Source organism: Anastrepha obliqua, chromosome 1 (genome assembly GCF_027943255.1).
Source record: "Anastrepha obliqua isolate idAnaObli1 chromosome 1, idAnaObli1_1.0, whole genome shotgun sequence".
Classification (NCBI taxonomy): Eukaryota; Metazoa; Arthropoda; class Insecta; order Diptera; family Tephritidae; genus Anastrepha; species Anastrepha obliqua.
The window spans coordinates 4,873,050-4,892,902 of NC_072892.1; the positions used below are offsets into that span (position 1 = coordinate 4,873,050).

Below are 19,853 nucleotides of genomic sequence, written 5' to 3' on the forward strand. Positions count from 1 at the left end.
TTAAATGTACAGATATGTATTGTATACCGACTTGATTTGAAAGACAAAAAAAAAATAAATACATATACACACATATGAATACTTCTGTAGATAAAAACACTTGTTTGCTGAGTGTTAGAAGCAAAGCAGTCACACGAATTGAAAAACAAAATAAATAACTCAAGAAAATGAAAAAATTGGCAAGTTTTGATGAAAAAGCACTACAGAAATAATCGATTGCTTTTTTATAACTGTTTGTACCATTTTTATATATGTAGTTTTGTGTTAATGTTTTTTATTTTAAGGGGGTCCTCTAGTTTCTCGTCTGTTTTTTTCGGGTTTTTCAATAATTTTTAACGGGCAAACGATCAAAATAATAAATCTCATTGTGTTCACATAATCTTTAGTAACATTTAAATGAGCTTTACAAATTTTTTGAAGACAAAATATATAATAGAATAAAAGTTATAGTGGCCGACAAGAAGACATAAAGTAAAAGAGGTGCTTGACGGTGACCAAGATTGCGGCTGTTTGGCTTATCTGAAATCGAAAAACCAAACGACATTTTAATCTTCATATTTAAGACTAGCGATTGAACTAGAATGAATACTTAATTACAAAAATTAATTTTTGTATACACTTTTGAAAATTAAATTCTATTTTTTACTTATTTTTTCTTAATTTTTTCGCTCATAGGAAAAAAACTATCGAAGCAATCATGATAATCCTAGTTCAATCGCTGGCTTATAATATATTAAAGATGAGGTATATATTTGAACAAGATCGGTTCAGTAGTTTTTGAAATATCGTGGTCACTATTTTGAAAAATAGTGTTTCGAGAAAAACGCGTTTCAAAGTTCGCGCAGCGTTGAGCGCGCTAAGTATACCTGCTCCGTTCAAGGCCGTAACTTGTGAGCCACTTCGAATATCGAAAAATCCTTCAGCACATACTTTTAACACATGTTGTAAATGTGATTTATGAAAAAAAAAATTCGATATTTTCGACCCAAGAAACTAGAGGACCCCCTTAATCATTAATTGTCTAAATTTTTGCCAATACTTTTCTCTCACTGCACATACGTTTTTGTTTTAGATTGGTTCGGTTTGGGGAAAAAGAATTCCATTATTTTCTCGGTAGATGGCTGTAGTGATCGATATCTCGTAAAGTATATCAAACAATTTAAAGTTTTTGCTCGTTGTCATGGTAACATTTTACATTCTGCACAATTCTGCTGTTTTTTCTTATTCCATTCAGTCGTCAGTTACAGGGTGTTAACAATGGAAATCAACAAAGAGAAAATTTGGTACATTTTACAGATTTTTTTGATAAAGGCGAAAATGCAAGCGAGGTCGCTGAAATTGTGAATGGTGCTTATGGTGCCGATATTGTAACAGCTAAAGACAGCTTGGTTTCGTCGATTCCATTCCGGCATTTTTCAGGCGTTATGTTAAAGAAAATGTCGATAAAATCACAGAAATATTCGAAGTTGACCGGCATGTTAGTAGTCGTAGCATCGCCCAGGAGCAAAAGATCGACCATAAAGCAGTTTTAAACCATTTGCCCAAAAATTTTATGCACAAACAATGGATTTCTTTTTCCCTAAACTAATATTAAAATCGGACAAAAACGTCGCCCTACTTTTGTATGTGAAGTCTAAATTTTCGACTGCCCGTCTGATGTTATAAGCTAAGACATTCATAATCTAGATTTCTTTTGTGATTCCAGAAATTAACAGCCAGAAAAAATCACTTTATATAAATTTCGCTTCGACTCGGGCCGAATTTGTATTATTATCCTTATTAGTTACTTTTTTACATTTCTACAAAGGCCCAGTGCTATAATTGAGTGAAAGGAAAAAATGAAGCGAATATTATTAAGCTTAAATGAAACATGAAAAAACAAAGATGCGAAACTGAGAATAACAAAACAATCATTTAAAAGAAGAGTGTAACAAACAGGTTTGTAAATGTGCTATACTCCTTCATGTATTTTATTTTGTGTCTAATGTTCGTTTCGCTACTTAAAGTACACATACACATAAAAACTGAATTTAATATCGTGTGAATATTTTCTTTTGTTTTCATAAATGCTTTTAAGATAACTCTAAATTAAGTATTTTACAAAAGGAAATATTTACGTGTTTCAATTCAAGGGAAAGGAAATAGTTGGAAAAAACAGACAAATTATTAATATTCTTATGTTGTTGTAGCAGCACAAACATTCCTCGTGCATATACGAGGAATGCTGCTGAAGTGACAATCCTTGGCCGGATATAAACCCGGGTCGTTCTGGTTACGTAGAACCGACTGTCGTTAATATTCTTATCCTTAGTTGTACTGTTTGAATTTTGTATGCAATATAATCGTGTTTTGCATCGATTGATCGGAGTACTTGCATACCCATCAGTTGTTTTGTTTTTAGGTTTCTGCTCGTGCCTCAGCCCCATAAATCAGTATAGGCCATATTTATTCCTCCATATCACATCTCTGAAGCATCCGCCCTGAAGCATGGCCGCATTCACCTGCTTGAAAATCTCGCCTCCGTTTTATTTTATTTTCTCACAAGCGAGAGTCTACCTATTACTAATGATGGCGTAACTAATCCTAGTTACTGAAATAATCCGAAATTTTTAACCTGTTCACCGGGGAATTAGCTATTGCTCAACTCGTTCAGAATGGGGACTTTTTCTTCGCAGCGATAAGTAATATCACACCTCAAATAATAAAGGAATATCGTTTTTAACTTATGGTTTTTATTTATTTTGATAAAATATTTTATAATTCAAATGTATTCATTGAACAAATTATAATAATTATTTCGCAGTATGATATTGATTGATCTTTTCAACAATGTTTTCTTTCTCAAAATAAGTTTTAGCCATATTTTGTAGAAAATAAAAAAATACTTAAGTCATAAAGTTATTACTACGAGTAATAAAAATATGTAAAACACTGAAATTCACAATAAGAATTTTCAAATCAGAAAGTTATTACTAACATGTAAGATACTAAAATGCAGACTAAAATGAATCCAAATTGTGGCAGCTCGAAGTATAGATCATGCAGCGCCCGTTTTCCCGTTAATAGCGCTCAAGTGACAGATTACAAGAACATGAAAATTAAAGACGCATCGACAATATGATGGCATTTATGTATATAACCCACTTTAAGATCTAATAGATAAGAACAACGTAGAACGTAATGCGTTCAATATATTACGATTAATTTGCATGACGAAAAATTTCGTCACGCCCATTGCAGAGGGCTTTTATGTATGACGAAATATTTCGTTATACCCAGTTAACAGGTTAAACAATTATTTAGCATAAAGTCCAGCACTTTTACTTGTTCCTAAAGCTATACCCCTAATGTTCCCGCGACTGCATGCTCGTGCGCTGCTTGTCTTCTCGCCCTTTTGTTTAACGTTGTTGCGAGCAAAGGTGAAGTTAATTAGTCCAATCGCATTTTCTTGTTTGTTTCGATAGTTTACATTTTTGCTCTTTTCATGTGTTTAATGCTTTCATTTTCTCACCCACACCCCTCATTTCAACTTTTATGCATCGTTGCAATTCACTTGCTGGTCGCACATGCAACAACAATTTCTTCGAGTATCAACTCGTTCATATCTAAATACTTGAACGGCTACGCTAATTGCTCGTTGCATTTCCCACGCGCGTGTTTTTGTTGATTCTTTCTCCTTTGCCCACTTTTAAGTTACGCAGAAGCTTTGTATTTCTAAACTGTTTATAGGGAATAAATGATGTAGGGAATATTATTCGTCACCAAATTCACATAAGGTTTTGCTGATGTACATATATTCGTAGGTTATACATATTGCTTGGCCTTGCAGGCAATAAAGCAAATGCCAAGTACGTATTCTCGCTACTGAACTCGACGATTAATCTTATTGAACCAACCTTAACCTTTTCTCGGCCGCATTTTTTCTAATACATTGATATTGACAACATTAATTGTTATATTTCTCAACTTTTTTACAAACTGAATCTCTGCATGTAAGGCCCCTAGCGCAACAACAATATTACATGTATTTTGTTTTTGCGATTTATATATATGGTGTATATATGTATGGCTTCCTTCTCTTTTCTTGAATGGTGACTCTCGGGTAAGAGTGAACATTTCTAGTGTATTTTTGGAATAAAGTATGTTTTTTTACTTGTATAATTTGTCAAAATTGGCTGTCTTTGAAATCGAGTTTTCAGCTAGCTTTGTAACTTCGAAAATATGAATGGATTGGGAAAAATCGTTAATATATTGAATATTTCTGACTTGCACTTGCATGTTTGGCTATGGGTTAGCAAGAGTGGAAAGGTGCAAAGAGTGGGACGGTGGAAAGAATACAGAGGTGGCGACATATGCGAACAGCTATCCTGCTCCAGTGAATTTGACTGAATCAGAAGATTTCTGACGTTATAATAGGCCTCTTCTATTCACAATTTCCCCGTTCCATTAATTTAATGGAAAAATTTGCATGCGAAAGTAACAACAAGATTCGCCGCTAGCGAGTATGGTTGTACCTCATTAGATTGGTATAACTCACTCCCTTCCAAACACATGTAATTTAAGACAGGTCTATTCCCCCGTTGCCAATATATATTTACTTATACCAGTTGCTTCACCTATTCGTCACTTGCTAAAGCTTGGCGAAAAAAGAGTCCTATATAATATTTATATTCACTTTATGGTTCAAATTTATTGCTTTTCACGAGCGATTCCCTCCTACAATGCCGTTCTCTTTCTTAGTATTTACATATGTATTTATTGCTACGCCACAGCCAAAATTACTCGCATGGTTGTAGCAATGTTGTAATCTACGAGTATCATTCTTGATTCACTTATTGTATTACTATTCATAACATTCAATTTTCTAAAAATTTTTTCCTTAAAAGAGTGAATACATTTATATTCTTCTTATGTAATATACATTTCTCTAAAATTCGTATTCCCACTTAAATCATTCGTTGAGTGAAATTTCTAAATGGTTATGTATGTAAATTAGTATGTCTGCACTTGTTTTACTGACATTGTCTTTAACGATCGCGCATCGAACTTTGAAGTGATTCATCAGTATGAGGCCCTGAAAGTGTACGGAAACTTCGGCAACAATTATAATGAATAAAATACAAACGATTGCATATGTATGTATGTATCAAAAACATGTAAAAACTAACGATTACATATGTTACACCGAAAATAGAGTTCTTGAAATGTTTCGAGAGCTGGATCAAATGATCGCTGACATAAAAGCGTTGCAGTTGATGGGGAGTACTTTCAGGGCGATAATATCACTTATCATAATTCGGTCGCACCTGAACAACCCTTTTATCAATATCAATACACAAAAAGTTGGTAATATTGGCCGAAATACCGTTTTCAAAGTAAAAACAAACAACAAAAGAGGAACTGATGCCACCACCTAAAAATCTATACCAAAGTATGGTATTTATGCAAATACTTAAAATTCCCTGTGTCAAGATGATTTTCGGCTAATTTCTACATCCTATTATGAAAGCCATTTGCTTTTAATTCCTCAATAAACTTGATCTAAAATATTCAAAGACCTTTCTTTGAATTGGGTGGCTTAAGTCATCAATCACAGCTGCGAAAATTAGAAAAAAAGAGCATAAGTTTTAATTCAAATAGAAACTCATTTGGATAACCCTGTAGATGACCATTTCACATATTGACAGTTGACTCTGTGAGAATTACTGATCAATTACTTGTATTATTGCTTTCCTTGTATGTATGTGCGTGACTGAATTATAAATGCCCTTACGTATGATTTCGTGTATTGGTGTTATATGTACCGAATGCGTTTACATATGCACAAATGTGTATCGCTTACATCAAATGAATACCATTCAAGCGGCAGCAGCAATTTCTTTGCTGCAAAGGATATATGCACGTAGATATGTGTATAAAGTTAAAAACGCTCTACTTACGCCTAATTTTTTTCATTATCGCCCTTAGTGGCATTTGTAAAAAAAATTTTTAACAGTTGTTGTTGTTGTTTTAACAGCATAGGTAGCCCTGTCAGTGTAGGCATATCATCGGTCATCTTCGTCAAGCTCATCTAGGGGTAGGCCCAGGAAACATGCTGTTTCGACAGGTTGAGTCCAGAGGGAGAGGGGGCATGTGAAGAGGTGGTCAGTGTCGTGCGGGGTACCTTCACATGCCGGACATGTGTTTGGTATATCGGGGTTGATTCTGGATATGTAGGAGTTTAACCTGCTACAGTATCCAGAACGTAGTTGTACCAGTGTTACACGAGTCTCACGGGGAAGCTGGAGCTCTTCGTCTGCAATAGGTGGTGGTTAGACTCCGATTACGGCATTCACAGGACGGGAGTTCATGAAGGTGGTAACGGTCTCCCGGTGAATGTCGTTTATTGACTGTCTAAATACTGTCCGGTCCAGTAGGTTGCGGTCAGTTTTGTCCTGGATTTCATCAGCGTAGTCTAAGAGGTGTCTCCTGACGTGCCTGGGAGGCGGCTCAGGCTCAAGCAGGTGTCTGCAGGGGTGAAACCTGCGGTAACAACCAAGCAGGAACTGCTTGCTGAGAAGTTTGTTGTGCTCCACTATTGGGAGCTTTGTCCACTGCGAATCACTAGTTCCAGGCGACCAGACAGGCGCAGCATAGTTTAGAACCGGCCGACCAATTGCCTTAAATGTCGAAAGCAACAGTTCTTTGTCTTTGCCCCAAGTGCTGCCGGCTAGCGATTTGAGGACGTTGTTGCGATTTTGGACTTTAGTGGCAATTGCGGTTGTGTACGCAGAGAAGGAGAGCAAGCTGTCAAAGGTTACACCCAAAATTTTGGGGTTATTTACCGTCGGAATTGGTGTATCATCGACTTTTACCTTAAGGGACAGCTTGACCTCCTTTGTCTAGGTGGTAAAGAGGGTCGCCGTGGACTTGGTGGGGGAAAGTTGGAGATTCCTCGCAGTGAAAAAGCGAGAAAGGTCGGTGAGGTAGTTGTTCACTTTGGAACACAAGCCATCGATGTCATTGTCCGACGCCATTATCGTGCAGTCGTCAGCGTATGAGATCAGGGAAACTCCCGCTGGTGGTTGGGGGAGCTTCGAGATGTAGAAATTGAACAGCAAGGGAGAAAGGACACCACCCTGCGGTACACCACCTAAATATCATCTAATAGCGTGGAATGGCTGACTGTATCGAAAGCCTTCTTCAGGTCCAACACTACTAGGACAGTCCTCTCGCAGGGGCGGTTTTGGTTAAGCCCGCGATTTATCTGGGCGTTTATGGTGCTGAGTGCCGTGGTGGTGCTGTGCACTCGTCGGAATCCGTGCTGATGTGTGGCTGGGGCCAGGTGTTTCGTAAAGAGTGGGAGTAGGCTTCAAGTGTCAAGGAGAGTTATCGGCCGATAAGACTCCCCTTAGTTGGCGGGTTTCCCAGGTTTCAGTAGTGGGACCACTCTCCCTGCTTTCCACTTGGCAGGGATGATGAGAGTGGCCAGGGACAGATTGAAAACCCTTGTGAGGAATCCTACTCCCAGGGGTCCCAGATGCTTCAGCATCAGCGCGTTTAAACCATCAGGGCCGATGGCTTTCGATGACTTCGATTTGTTGATGGCCCCCTGAACCTCATCACCGGAGAAAGTAAGTGGCGCACTGTCGTTCGTCAGTTTGTGCAGCCTTCTGGTAGCACGACGTTTGGTTCTGTCGCCCGGAGGATGCAGTATGAAAAGCCGGCTAAAATAGCTGGCGCATCTCTTCGGGTTCGACGAAGTGCAACCGTTGAAGGTGATATCCACCTTGTCGTTGTGCTTCGTCGGGTTTGACAGGGACCTAACGGTGGACCAGAGCTTAGTCACCCCAGAGGTGAGGTTGCAGGTCTTCAGGTGCTCAACCCATTTAGTCCGCTTATGCTGATTTACCAGTTGCCGGATCTCCAAATTGAGATCCCTTATGCGGATCCCCGGGATCGGCCTGGTGCAGGTGGTCACGCTAGTTTGCTAAACTGGCTGCTTCGGCTGGGAAATGAGGACGAATGTCCTTATAGATTCCAGCTGGAATGAAGCGAGCCGCAGCAACTGTGAGCACCTTAGCCCTGTCTAGTGAAACACATTTTTAACAGTCTTTCCGTGCGTTATTATCTGCATCGGTGGCTAACTTTGCGTTTTCTATTTACAATTGTTTTTGTTTACCTTACTTATTTATTTATTTATGGCTTGTATTTCACATTTGCACGACCTTCAGGTGCTCCAACCATTCAGCCAACTGCCCCACTGTCTCAAAACTGTAATATGTTGTATGCATGTATGTACTTGTATGTACATATATAAGGGTATCATTCATCTTATAGTCACACACAAAAGTCCCTTAATGGTTTGATTACTTGTTTTACCTAATAAAAATGTTTATTTTATCTGTATATTGAACTTGTGGTTGGTTGTAAACCCAATTTAGGCTCATATTTATAAATACGTATTGTTGTAAAGAGTCTATCAAAAGTGACGCATAGTTTTGACATAAAATCTTTTCATTCATATTTTACCTTCCACTAATTACCTCGCCTCAATTTACTTAACTGCTTTCAGTTGCACAAAATGTCGAAATACAGAATTTTCGGTATCAGTTTTGCACGGTTGCCGATTCTAACAAACTATGTGATGCATATTTTTTTTTAACTTAGGGAACTTTTGATAGTTGTAAAACCAGCCCTTAAGTAAACTTCAGCTGGTGAATTAGGTGAAGAAGTACAATGCAAAACTTCATTTTGATTGGTCCAGTAGATTTTAAGTCATGTCATTTACGGACCAGGTTTCAGAAAAAAAAACGCTTTGAAGGCGAGCAGGTATAGAATCTCGGCCTGGAGCAACGGACGGGCAAGTACTCATAACTTCTGCAATTTTGTTACGATCGACTTGTAACTGTGCCACAATATTCGTAGGATATCATGCATTGTATATGTATATAATTGGCGCTTACGCCCTTTATTAGGTGTTTAGTCGAGCTTCTCCTCCTATTTGTGCGTCGAGCTTCTCCTCCTACAGTTTCAAGCCGACTACGAATGCTAGATAGTTTTTTATGAGGACCTTTTCATGGCAGCATTGCACTCCGAGGTTTACCATTACCTGCCAAGGGGCGACCGCTGTTATAAAAAACTTTTTCTATCAATTGGTGTGTCATGTCATGAACTCTTCCGAATAGTAGGCGAGCACCAATTCATTCGGCTACGGCGGCCGTCGTAGTTTCTTTAATAATAAGTTATGAGTATTAATTTTCATGTTTTATTTGACCATTGAGGATTAACAAAACGTCTACCACACATTAATTTCAAAAAGTATTGCTTATGTTGTTGTTGTTCTAGCAGCATGAACATTGCCCACACATACTTTATACGGAGAATGCTGCTGAAGTGGCAGTCTTTGGGCGGATATAAATCCGGGTCGTTCCGGTTACGTAGAACCGACTGTGGTGGGAACGCTAGAACCGACTGTTGCTAGAAAGTGTTGGCTATCGCAGTTTGCCTAGGCAAAAAGTATGGGACTGCGCTTGCAATTTCTTTGTGCAAGTTTTTGCTTCGACATATCGCACTTGTTACGTTAAAGCATAACAACTCAAAAAGAAAAGGAAAAGAGTAACCACTCAAAAATTTGTTATTTTAGCGCAACTACTAAACAAATAAGAATGAAACAACCGTTATATTGTTTTTAATGATATTTTCGTGCAATTACATATTTTTTCCCTTGTAATACCTATATTATTAATATTTACGGTTAGGTTAGGTCAGGTTAAATGGCTGCCCTAGCTAAAGGGCTCACTTGGACAAATGTTAAGAAATTCGTCCGTTGTGGTGCCATACATGGGAGAGGAGAGGGGAAGGAAGAAGGAGCCTTGGGATTTGATACGATGATGACCATCCCTTTTTTTGCGACGGCCCCGACGGGGGCTGATATACGTTCGTAGTTAGCCGTATCAAGCTACTAGTGAACTTCACCAAATTTATGATACTTACGCCGGCTATGTCCGCAGGCGTAGCGAAAAAGTGGGAGCCCAGATTTCTAAGTCTTTGCCAGACGAGAGCAGGGCAGCTGAGAAGAAGGTGTTTAGATGATTCCACCTCGTCCTCCAGACAGTTTCTGCAGAACGGACTTGAGGTAATCCCAAGTCTTACAGCGTGAACACCTAACGGACAATGAACGGTAAGGATGCCCACCAAATTTGAGAGCTGGGGCTTTCCAGGAGCAGACCACAGGTTCTCAGGGGAACCTCAATTCTCTCATTTCGCGACGAAACCGTCTCCAAAGTTCCCTGTCTAGCCAGCTCATCAGCCCAGCAGTTTCCCTCTATGCCGCTGTGACCGGGAACCCAAATGAGCCTGATGATGAAGTATTCGGATGCAGTAGAGAGAGAAGCCAGACATTCCCCGACTAATCTCGAACGCACAAACAGCGAGCCCAAGGCCCTAATTGCCGATTGGCTATCGGAGTAAATATTTACTTCCTTAACGGTAATTACCGAATTAAGCAACTAGTCCACCGCTTCCTTAATTGCAGATACCTCCGCTTGGAAAACACTACAGTGGTCCGGGAGCCTAAATTTAAGTTTGATGGGAGGCTCCTTACAGAATACTCCCCCACCAACCCTTCCGTCCAACTTCGAGCCATCCGTGAACATGTTTGCCATGCCTTGCTGCCGAATGTTGCACCCAGCCCACTCATCCCTTGAGGGAATGTGAGTAGAAAAAGGTCCGCTCGGACCTAGCGTGGGTGTACAGTGGTCCAGCACCGTAGGGATGAACTCAAAGTTTTTAAGAATGCTAGAGTGTCCGTAACTTAAGTCTAGCCTATGGCCCGAACACCTTAATCTGATTGCGGCGCGTGCAGCGGTAGTTTTTCCTACAATGTCCACGGGCGCCACATTCATAGCACATTCATAGCGTTAAGTGCTCGAGTAGGAGTGGTACGGAGAGCCCCACTGATTCCAATGAGGGCAGACCTTTGTACCCTCTCCAGCTTCTTAACTGATACCATCCTTTCTAGCGAGTTCCACCAGACAAGGACTCCGTATAGCAAGATTGGTTTTATAATCGTATTATAAAGCCAAAAAGTGACTTTAGGCGAGAGGCCCCATCTTTTGCCGATAGCGCCCCTGCAACCATACAAGGCGACTGTTGCCTTTCTGATTCTTTCCTCAATGTTTGGCTTCCATGTAAGACCTCTGTCAAGGATGAGTCCCAGGTACTTCACCTTGTCAGAGAGCTCCAACGGAGCGCCCAATATTGAGGGGAGAAACACTCTTGGTATTTTGTATTTCCTCGTAAATAAGACGAGCTCCGTCTTCAGAGGATTTATCGATAGGCCACAATTTGCGGTCCAATTTATAACTAGATTCAGATAACCCTGCATCAGTTCCATCAGAGTATCTAGAAACTTGCCTCTGACAATAAGTGCCACGTCATCCGCGTATGCAATCACCTTACAGCCCCTCCCCTCCAGCTCCTCCAGCAGACCGTTAAGTACGGCAACCCAGAGTAGTGGCGAGAGAACCCCGCCTTGCGGAGTGGCTCTGTTCACTTGCCGGCGGAGAGAGGTGTCACCCCATTCTGCCACGATCGTTCTATCGGTAAGCATCGTGTGGATAAGCCTAATGAGTTCGGTTCCGACTCCTAGTTTACCTAGCGACCTGGTGATTGCCTCCGGGAGGACATTATTAAAAGCCCCCTCAATGTCGAGGAAGGCACCCACAGTGAACTCCTTCTGGTGGAGGGACACCTCGATATCCTTAACGATTGTATGCAAAGCAGACTCTACCGATCTGCCTTTACAGTAAGCATGTTGAGCGTACGATAAACGCCCCCGAGGAATTTCACTCCTTATGTGCAGATCAATCAGCCTCTCCAGGGTTTTTATCAGGAACGAGGAGAGACTGATTGGTCTGAAATCCTTAGGGGATACATGTGAAATCTTTCCTGCCTTGGGTATGAAAGTTACTCTCACAGCCCTCCAAGATCTGGGTATGTAGCCCCTATCTATGCAGCTCGCGTAGATCGGAAGAAGCCAATGACAAGATACCTCAGCAGACTTCTGCAGTTGAGCCGGTATAATGCCATCAGGCCCAGGTGACTTGAAGGGCCTAAAAGAGTCAATCGCCCAAGCCAGGCGTCGCTTATTCAGCCATCGGTGGTGGGTGCGTGGAGTGCTATGCGCCCTATCCCAGCCGATATTAAGCGAGTCCGGATTTGTCGGAAAATGGGCGTCAAGGAGTAACCGGAGTGACTCCTCGCTGCTCATGGTCCAGCACCCCGAGCTGTCTTTCAGGTACCCCATAGGCGTGGAATTCCTCGAGAGAATACGTCTGAATCTCGCGGACTCATGACAGCCTTCCACGCTTTCGCAGAATCTCCGCCATGAGTCTCGCTTCGCTTTCCTGATTTCGGACTTGTAAATTCCCAGTCCTACTTTGTACAGTTCCCATCCCGAGAGAGACTTAAGTCTTCTGGCTCTATTAAAGAGCCGCCTACAAGAAGCCCTGATTTCCGTGAGCTCGGTTGTCCACCAAGGCGGCTTTTCCTTTTTGGGGGGCGATCTTAGTGGGCAAGCGCTCTCGAGAGCTCTGTTGCACGCAGCGGTGAATGTCTCCACCAATACATCTATAGATTCTTCCGAGAGATCCGCGTTTTCTTGCGGTGCTTCCGGAAGGAAAGCCTGCAGGTTTCTGCAGTATAGGTCCCAGTCCGTGCTCCTAAGGTTCCTGTAGGAGGATCTGTTCGGTTTGGTTTCATTCAAAGAAAACTGGATGTATCTGTGATCCGAAAAGGAATGAGCGCAGAGCACCCTCCAATCAGATATTCGATACCTGAGTGTAGAAGAGGCTAAGGTGAGGTCAAGCACCTCTTCCCTAACCGCCGTAATGAAGGTTGGGTCCTTACCTCTATTGCAAATAACTAAGTCTTCGCTTAAAATAAAATCAAAGAGTGACTCACCTCTTGAGTTGATATCCGAACTTCCCCAGCAAGTGTGATGGGAATTTGCGTCGGTTCCGATAATGACGTCGATTTTTCTCCGCCTCGCCTCAGCTAGGGCCTCCCTTAGCAGTAACGGAGGTGGCTCCACCTCGTCATCGTATGCCATATAGGCTGAGATCAGCCAGAGTCTCCCGGTGGTGCTCTCCAGGCTTATAGAGACAATGTCCTCATTGCTGAAATTAGGCAAAATGAATGCTTTTAGTTCTTTTCTGATGAGTATGCAGGATCTTGGTTTACCTGCACCACTGCGAACCATCAGTAAATAGTTTTTCGTCCTAATTCCAGAGATACCGCTACTGCTCAGCCACGGCTCCTGGATCAGGACTACGTCAACTCCACCTTGCTCAAGGTGGATTAGTAAGTTAGCGGAAGCTGCCTTAGAGTGCTGGAGATTTATTTGAAGAATCTTCATCTTCAATAATTTTCTCCAACATCCTGAGGTCAGCCTCCTCACTATCCGAGGTCAGAAGCCCCTCCTCCTCCGCCCTGTCGAACAGTTGCCCGATACTGAAGACTGACCCCGCTAGAGGGCGGACGTCGTCAGCACTGCCCCCATCCGACATGACAGATTCCACGTCCATCTCCACGGGAGCTTCCTCTACCGTGGGCCTATCCCCTCCCAGCATTACCGGAGTTGCAGAGACATCACCTCTGGCATCGGTCTGGTAAACCTTCATGACTACCTTCTCGAAGCCATAGGTGATGATCCCTTTAGTTTCAGCGAGAGGCCCGAGGGACTCTGCATTTAGCAGAATCAGCGCTTGCCGAAAATGTCCTTCGGACTTCTCCACCTTGACTACCTTCCAGTTATGCGTGGGAAGTTTGGGGTTACAGTAACGGAGGATTTCCTCCATATCCTCTGGAGCAGAGGGTTCTGAGGGAAGCCAGACCCGGGCGCGCGGACGAAGAGGTAGGTCCTTTTTGTCCACAGCTTCCAGCTTGGCTCCCTTCCAGACCTCCCCCACCAGAGCTACTGCCGCCCTATACATTGTGGCCGACCGCTCATCGGCACACACAATTCGCTTAAAGGTGCCGTGGTGCCACCCGGCACTCTCACAGCACGGTGGAGGTCCAGGGTTTTCCCTTACCACCTTCATAAACACAGCAGAGATGGCCGATGCCACTACTTTCCACTCGTCCCTGGAAATGGCGCCATCTTCCCTGCTGTTGTCGACCACCCCCAGAGTGATGGATCCCGCCTGCTTAGCGACTTCGCTAAAAGATTTCGGCGGACCGCCCCCAGTCCTCGGTTTCTTCGGCCGGAGAATTTCCTCCTCTTGAGAGCGTTGCCGCTTCACTGCCGATTCTACTGGCGGTGCTACCGCACCCACCCTTTCCACTCGGCCTTTCTCTGCCCCGCTAAGTACCATCCTGGCCCACTCAAGCGTCCTTAAATACTTCTCAGGTACCTGCGAAGCATTTTGGCCGCCGTAGCGTTCCAGGATTTTAGCGGCTATGCGTTGGTCAGAGAAGGCTTTCCTGCTCTGTCCTGGCTGCCGTTTAGGCCTAGCAAGGGACCCCTGAGAAGAAGTCCCAGAAACCCCCGGAAAGCTTGGGGAAAACCCCTTACTAGTACTGGCCATCCCCTCCAGTCCTACCTCACTACGGGTCGCAGGCGGTTCCGCAAGCGACCGTCTACCTACGTGAAGCGGGTTCCCGCTCACCCCCCCTGGGATGGTGCTCGAAGTCGATTCCGACTTCCTCCCAGAGCTCCACCCAGATAACTCTTTGAGCGTCGACTCCGACGCCCTTCCGCCCCTACTTGTTTTGTCCCCCTGGGCTACCTCTCGGTTGGGGCTGGTTAGAGAAGGCGGTTCCGCCTCTCTTTCCTTAAGTGAGGAGACCTTGGGGTTCGGCTTCGGCCACTGCCGCCTAAATTCTTAGGGTTTTTGTAATTGTTTTTGTTGTTGTTGTTGTTCATTTTTATTTAATTGGGTCCCCACTCGGAGCCGCTATCCATAACTCGAAAGTGTAGTCGTCCTTAAGTGATCCCACGGTTATCTGTGCCGAGGCAGGGAGGCCGTGTTAGGGTTGACGCATACCCTTATGAGGCATGCGTTCAGAGCCAGATCGGACGCAAAGCGGGAGTCCTCTCAACCGCACCTACACCACCAACCCAATGGTGACGAGTTTGGAACGTACTCCGAGGCCTGCCAGGGTTTTAACGGGACGGGGGCAGTCACGACATTTGCCCACCAGCCGTTTCGGTTGAGTTTCACCCCAGCGTACTCAGGTGGCAGAATGCCGCAACCACCAGCTCAGGAAACGAAGTTCAAGACCATAGAGTAGAGAGAATGCCAAAAGAATGCAGGGTCGTCACCGTTCAGGTTTAAGGCCGTTAAGGCCGCAGATCATTTGGCGTTACCCAGGGTGCACCACGAGGAGGCGATCTGCCCTACACCCCTATATTTACGGAAACAGTTTTTCGTCTCTACTGAAAATGTTCAGATTTTGAGTTGTTACGCTTTAACGTAACAAGTGCGATATCTCCATAAAATATTTTCTTTCCCACGCCTAACTTTCCTTAAACTGTAAACTTTTCCTTAAACTCAAAGGCTTAATTTTGTTTTTAATATTACCTCATTTGATATTCTTAAAAACCACAAAACCATAATATTTAAACCAGTTTATTAAATTTTCTTTTTACTTTTTATCTTCGAATGAATTTGCGTCATTTCTTTACCACTTGCAGAACGCCCAACCATTTTAGCCCAGACTACTCCCACACAAGTGTACTTATTTGTATACAGTCCAACTGCCTGAATTCACTAGTCACTTCCATAAATGCATTACTCTTTGTATTTATTTGAATATTGTTAAAAATTATGTATTTATTATATTCTAGAACAGGAATGCGAATAGCAAAATGTTGCTGCTGGTATTAACAATAAAATATATTGAAAAAATAAACACACAAAATATGTACAAAAGTAGCAAAACAGTAGCGATTTGCACAAAAATTTCGCTTATATAATTAAATAAACAAACATAGATTTGTAAGAACATACATAATTACATATACGAGTGCATACATATTAAAGGCGGTGGAATGAATGTCAAAGCCATTGTCCGCTCCTCCAGTTTCCGCCCCATTCATTTATTTTTCATTTGAATTCGTCAGTGATATATATATACATTTTTTTAATAATGCAATTAACCCGCGATGCTCCGTGCCCGGTACGTTGGAACACGAGTCAGTCAGCGGGCTGACCAGTCGACAAATAGTCAATCTGCTACAGCAAGCTATCTAGTGGCCGTTGACGATAATGCAGTGGCCTCAAAAACCGGAACGCCTTATCATAAAGCTGGGTAGCAAACAAAAAAAAAAAAAGAAAATGAAAAATAAAAAGAGGCAGAAAATTGCGTAAAAATTCGCGCTGCATACTTTTCGTATTGAAAGTAAGCCAACAAAAAGCACGAACCGTTTCAGTTAGTCAATATGTAGTTCATTTTTTACTTTTTTTCTGTTTCATTTATTATTTAATTCAATTTCATTTATTCGAACACGCACTGCCCACTAACCGATGATGAAAATGTGAACGGGAAGAAGATTGTATTTTGTACCTATGGTTTAAATTTGATAGAGTTATTCAAAATTTTTGAATATAGGCTGTCTCACTTAGATTGACTATTTGCAAATTTAAAAAGATCGCATATTTTTAAGTTTTTGAATAATAAAAACTTTGTTGTAATAATATTACATGTAGATGCAAATACGTACCAACCTATTCGGCTATGGTGGCCTCCGGTTTGTCATTGCCTGCCGTGGAGGCAGAAAGCACCTTTTCTATGATTTGGTGTTTCATGCCCGGGGTTTCGAAACTTGGCAGTACCGAATGTTAGTCAACCCATTCGGCAGGCAATGTCAAACATTCGAGTGTATTTCTGGCACGAAAATGTTCCTCATAAAAGAACCATCTGCCTTCCGGAGGTGGCATAAAACTGTAGATTCCTTTATTTACGGAAAAACATTAGAATATACACCACAAACGGGAGGAAGAGCTCGGCCAATTAGCAATAAAGGGTGTACACACCAATTATGCTAGCCTCCATATATACGAGGGTCGTTTGAAAAGTTTGTGCAAAGCCAGAGAGATATCACTACTGGTGCATATCGAAGTCATGTTTAGCGCAAAATTAATAGGTTCCATCTTGTTTCACATCCCATATTCTCCAGACTTGGCTCTCGCGGGTCCCTCGGACTACCAATTGCTCCCCAAGTTGAAGAAATGGTTGACGGGAGAACGTTTTTATTCAAAAGAGGAGATGATTGCAGAAACGAACGGCTATTTTTCAGATTTGGACAAATCTTATTATTCGGAAGGGATCAACAGCGTTGGACAAAATGTTTAAGTCTAAGGGGAGACTACCGATCTCGACCCCGTACTGCTAATTCGGCCGAAGATGTTCCTTAATGCTGAAAATGTTCCTTTACAAATCGTCAATCGTTTACCAATTGCTGCCTGCTGACAAGGCATTGCTATACCACCCTGTACCAAGTATGATGTCAAAAAATACATTTTATGCCAGGCAACACTGTTTGATGCGCCCCTGTCAAACTTATGATGCATGATGAACTCGTTCCTAAAGTACATGCGGTCACTAAAGACATATAAAACCCTTTGTCAGGTGTATTGTTTGTCTACAGTAATCGGGGGAAAACAATTCGTGGATTCTGAATGCCGACAAAACATCTTCACATAAATTAGTCGGTGCATTTACCAGACCTGACTTCGTGTGAGTTTTCCTTCTCCTTAAATCGATACTATTGTCCCGAGGTACCTGTCGTAAGTCTATTGAAGCCGAAAAAACGTGGTCAATATTTATTATTATTATTATTTATGTCATTTAAATAATTTTTGAATTTATAATATCTAAATCATTTAAATTTATTGAGCAATTTGATTTTGGCTTCGCTCACCATATTATTGGTTCTTGCCGGTTGTTGTTGTTGTTTTATCAGCATAGGTAGCCCTGTCAGTGTAGGCATATCACCGGTCATCTTCGTCTAGCTCATCTAGGGGTAGGCCCAGGAAACATGCTGTTTCGACAGGTTGGGTCCAGAGGGAGAGGGGGCTTAGATGAGTCGGTATGAGGGGGCATGTGAAGAGGTGGTTAGTGTCGTGCGGGGTACCTTCACATGCCGGACTTGTGTTTGGTATGTCGGGGTTGATTCTGGATATGTAGGAGTTTAACCTGCTACAGTATCCAGAACGTAGTTCTACCAGTGTTACACGAGTCTCACGGGGAAGCTGGAGCTCTTCGTCTGCAATAGGTGGTGGTTGGACTCCGATTGCGGCATTCACAGGACGGGAGTTCATGAAGGTGGTAACGGTCTCCCGGTGAATGTCGTTTATTGACTGTCTAAATACTGTCCGGTCCAGTAGGTTGCGGTCAGTTTTGTCCTGGATTTCGTCAGCGTAGTCTAAGAGGTGTCTCCTGACGTGCCTGGGAAGCGGCTCAGGCTCAAGCAGGTGTCTGCAGGGGTGAAACCTGCGGTAACATCCCAGCAGGAACTGCTTGCTGAGCAGTTTCTTGTGCTCCACTACTGGGAGCATTTGTGCCACGTTATGTAGGTGTTGAATGGGAGGCATCAGGAGGCACCCGGTCGCTGTTCGAATGGCGGTATTTTGGCATGTCTGTAGCTTTGTCCACTGCGTATCACTAGTTCAAGGCGACCAGACAGGCGCAGCATAGTTTAGAACCGGCCGACCAGTTGCCTTAAATGTCGAAAGCAACAGTTCTTTGTCTGCCCCAAGTGCTGCCGGTCAGCGATTTGAGGACCTTGTTGCGATTTTGGACTTTAGTGGCAATTGCGGTTGTGTGCGCAGAGAAGGAGAGCAAGCTGTCAAAGGTTACACCCAAAATTTTGGGGTTATTTACCGTCGGAATCGGTGTGTCATCGACTTTTACCTTAAGGGACAGCTTGACCTCCTTTGTCCAGGTGGTAAAGAGGGTCGCCGTGGACTTGGTGGGGGAAAGTTGTAGATTCCTCGCAGTGAAAAAGCGAGAAAGGTCGGTGAGGTAGTTGTTCACTTTGGAACACAGGCCATCAATGTCATTGCCCGACGCCATTATCGTGCAGTCGTCAGCGTATGAGATCAGGGAAACTCCCGCTGCACAGTGGTCCCGCCGCGTAGGAAGAGCGGTCATAAGAACTTTTGGCGTGATAAATGACTTTTTAGTACGTTTTTAAGTTGAGAAATGTTTTTATTCTACTAATTCATACTCAGTGCAACTTGATTGAGATATATTTACCAATACTGGTTTTTGCTGGTCCAACAAACATTGTAAATTAATTTCGGCAGATGATTCTGTAACGCCAATTCCTGTTTCGTAACACCGTTTTTTGCGTCAAGAACTTTTTTATAAGATGGTAAAGCGTTAGGCAATTTTGAATGAATAAAGTCTCTTAATAACAAATACTGGTGTTTGGTGAGTTTTGCCTCATTAAATAGAGGCAAAACTTCGTCCGTATTGAATTCTAAAGAATATGAATTTGATTGCTTTGAATTACTTAGTATTGCATGAATAGCGGAACTATCAACATTAGCTAGATCGGATAACCTGCGACGCTTTGTCCTCTTGCTGCAATCCTCAAAATCTTTTCTGTGCCTCTGCCTGTGTTCGCTCGGAGAAGGATTCGTAGAGTTTGTCACCTCGCCCGACTCCCGCTTTTTCAACACACATAATTCGGTTTCAGTTAACCAATTACTGTACTTGGCAATCAGCCTTGTTTTTGATCTTTGCACTTTTTTCCAGTATCGAGAAATCCGTGAACAGATCCAAGAAACACGATTTTCAACGTCTTCTAAGGTTAAATTCTCAGAGTTTGGTAAAGCTTGAATTATGTTCTTCAGTACGTG

General features: G+C 42.5%; 2 protein-coding genes across 4 annotated transcripts in view; one reads left to right on the forward strand and one right to left on the reverse strand.

Annotated features, from left to right (window-relative positions):
- The window catches only part of LOC129253459 (abl interactor 2), a 45,506-nt gene that overhangs the window by 13,719 nt on the left and 11,934 nt on the right, over positions 1–19,853 (forward strand). Inside the window, exon 1 of one of the 3 annotated variants that reach the window (XM_054891840.1) lies at positions 1,822–1,938. The exons of the other annotated variants lie outside the window; for them this stretch is intronic. The gene's annotated coding sequence lies outside the window, so the exon portion shown is untranslated. Of the gene's footprint in view, positions 1–1,821; positions 1,939–19,853 lie in introns of those variants that run through there. 3 annotated transcript variants of the gene reach the window in all.
- Positions 13,365–14,357, reverse strand: LOC129235831 (uncharacterized). Its single transcript, XM_054869875.1, has one exon. It carries the CDS (start codon positions 14,355–14,357, stop codon positions 13,365–13,367), a length of 993 nt encoding a protein of 330 aa, XP_054725850.1.

Coding starts and splice junctions, on each gene's coding strand:
- LOC129235831 (XM_054869875.1), bottom strand. CDS start 14,357: ATGGTACTTAGCGGGGCAGAGAAAGGCCGAGTGGAAAGGGTGGGTGCG.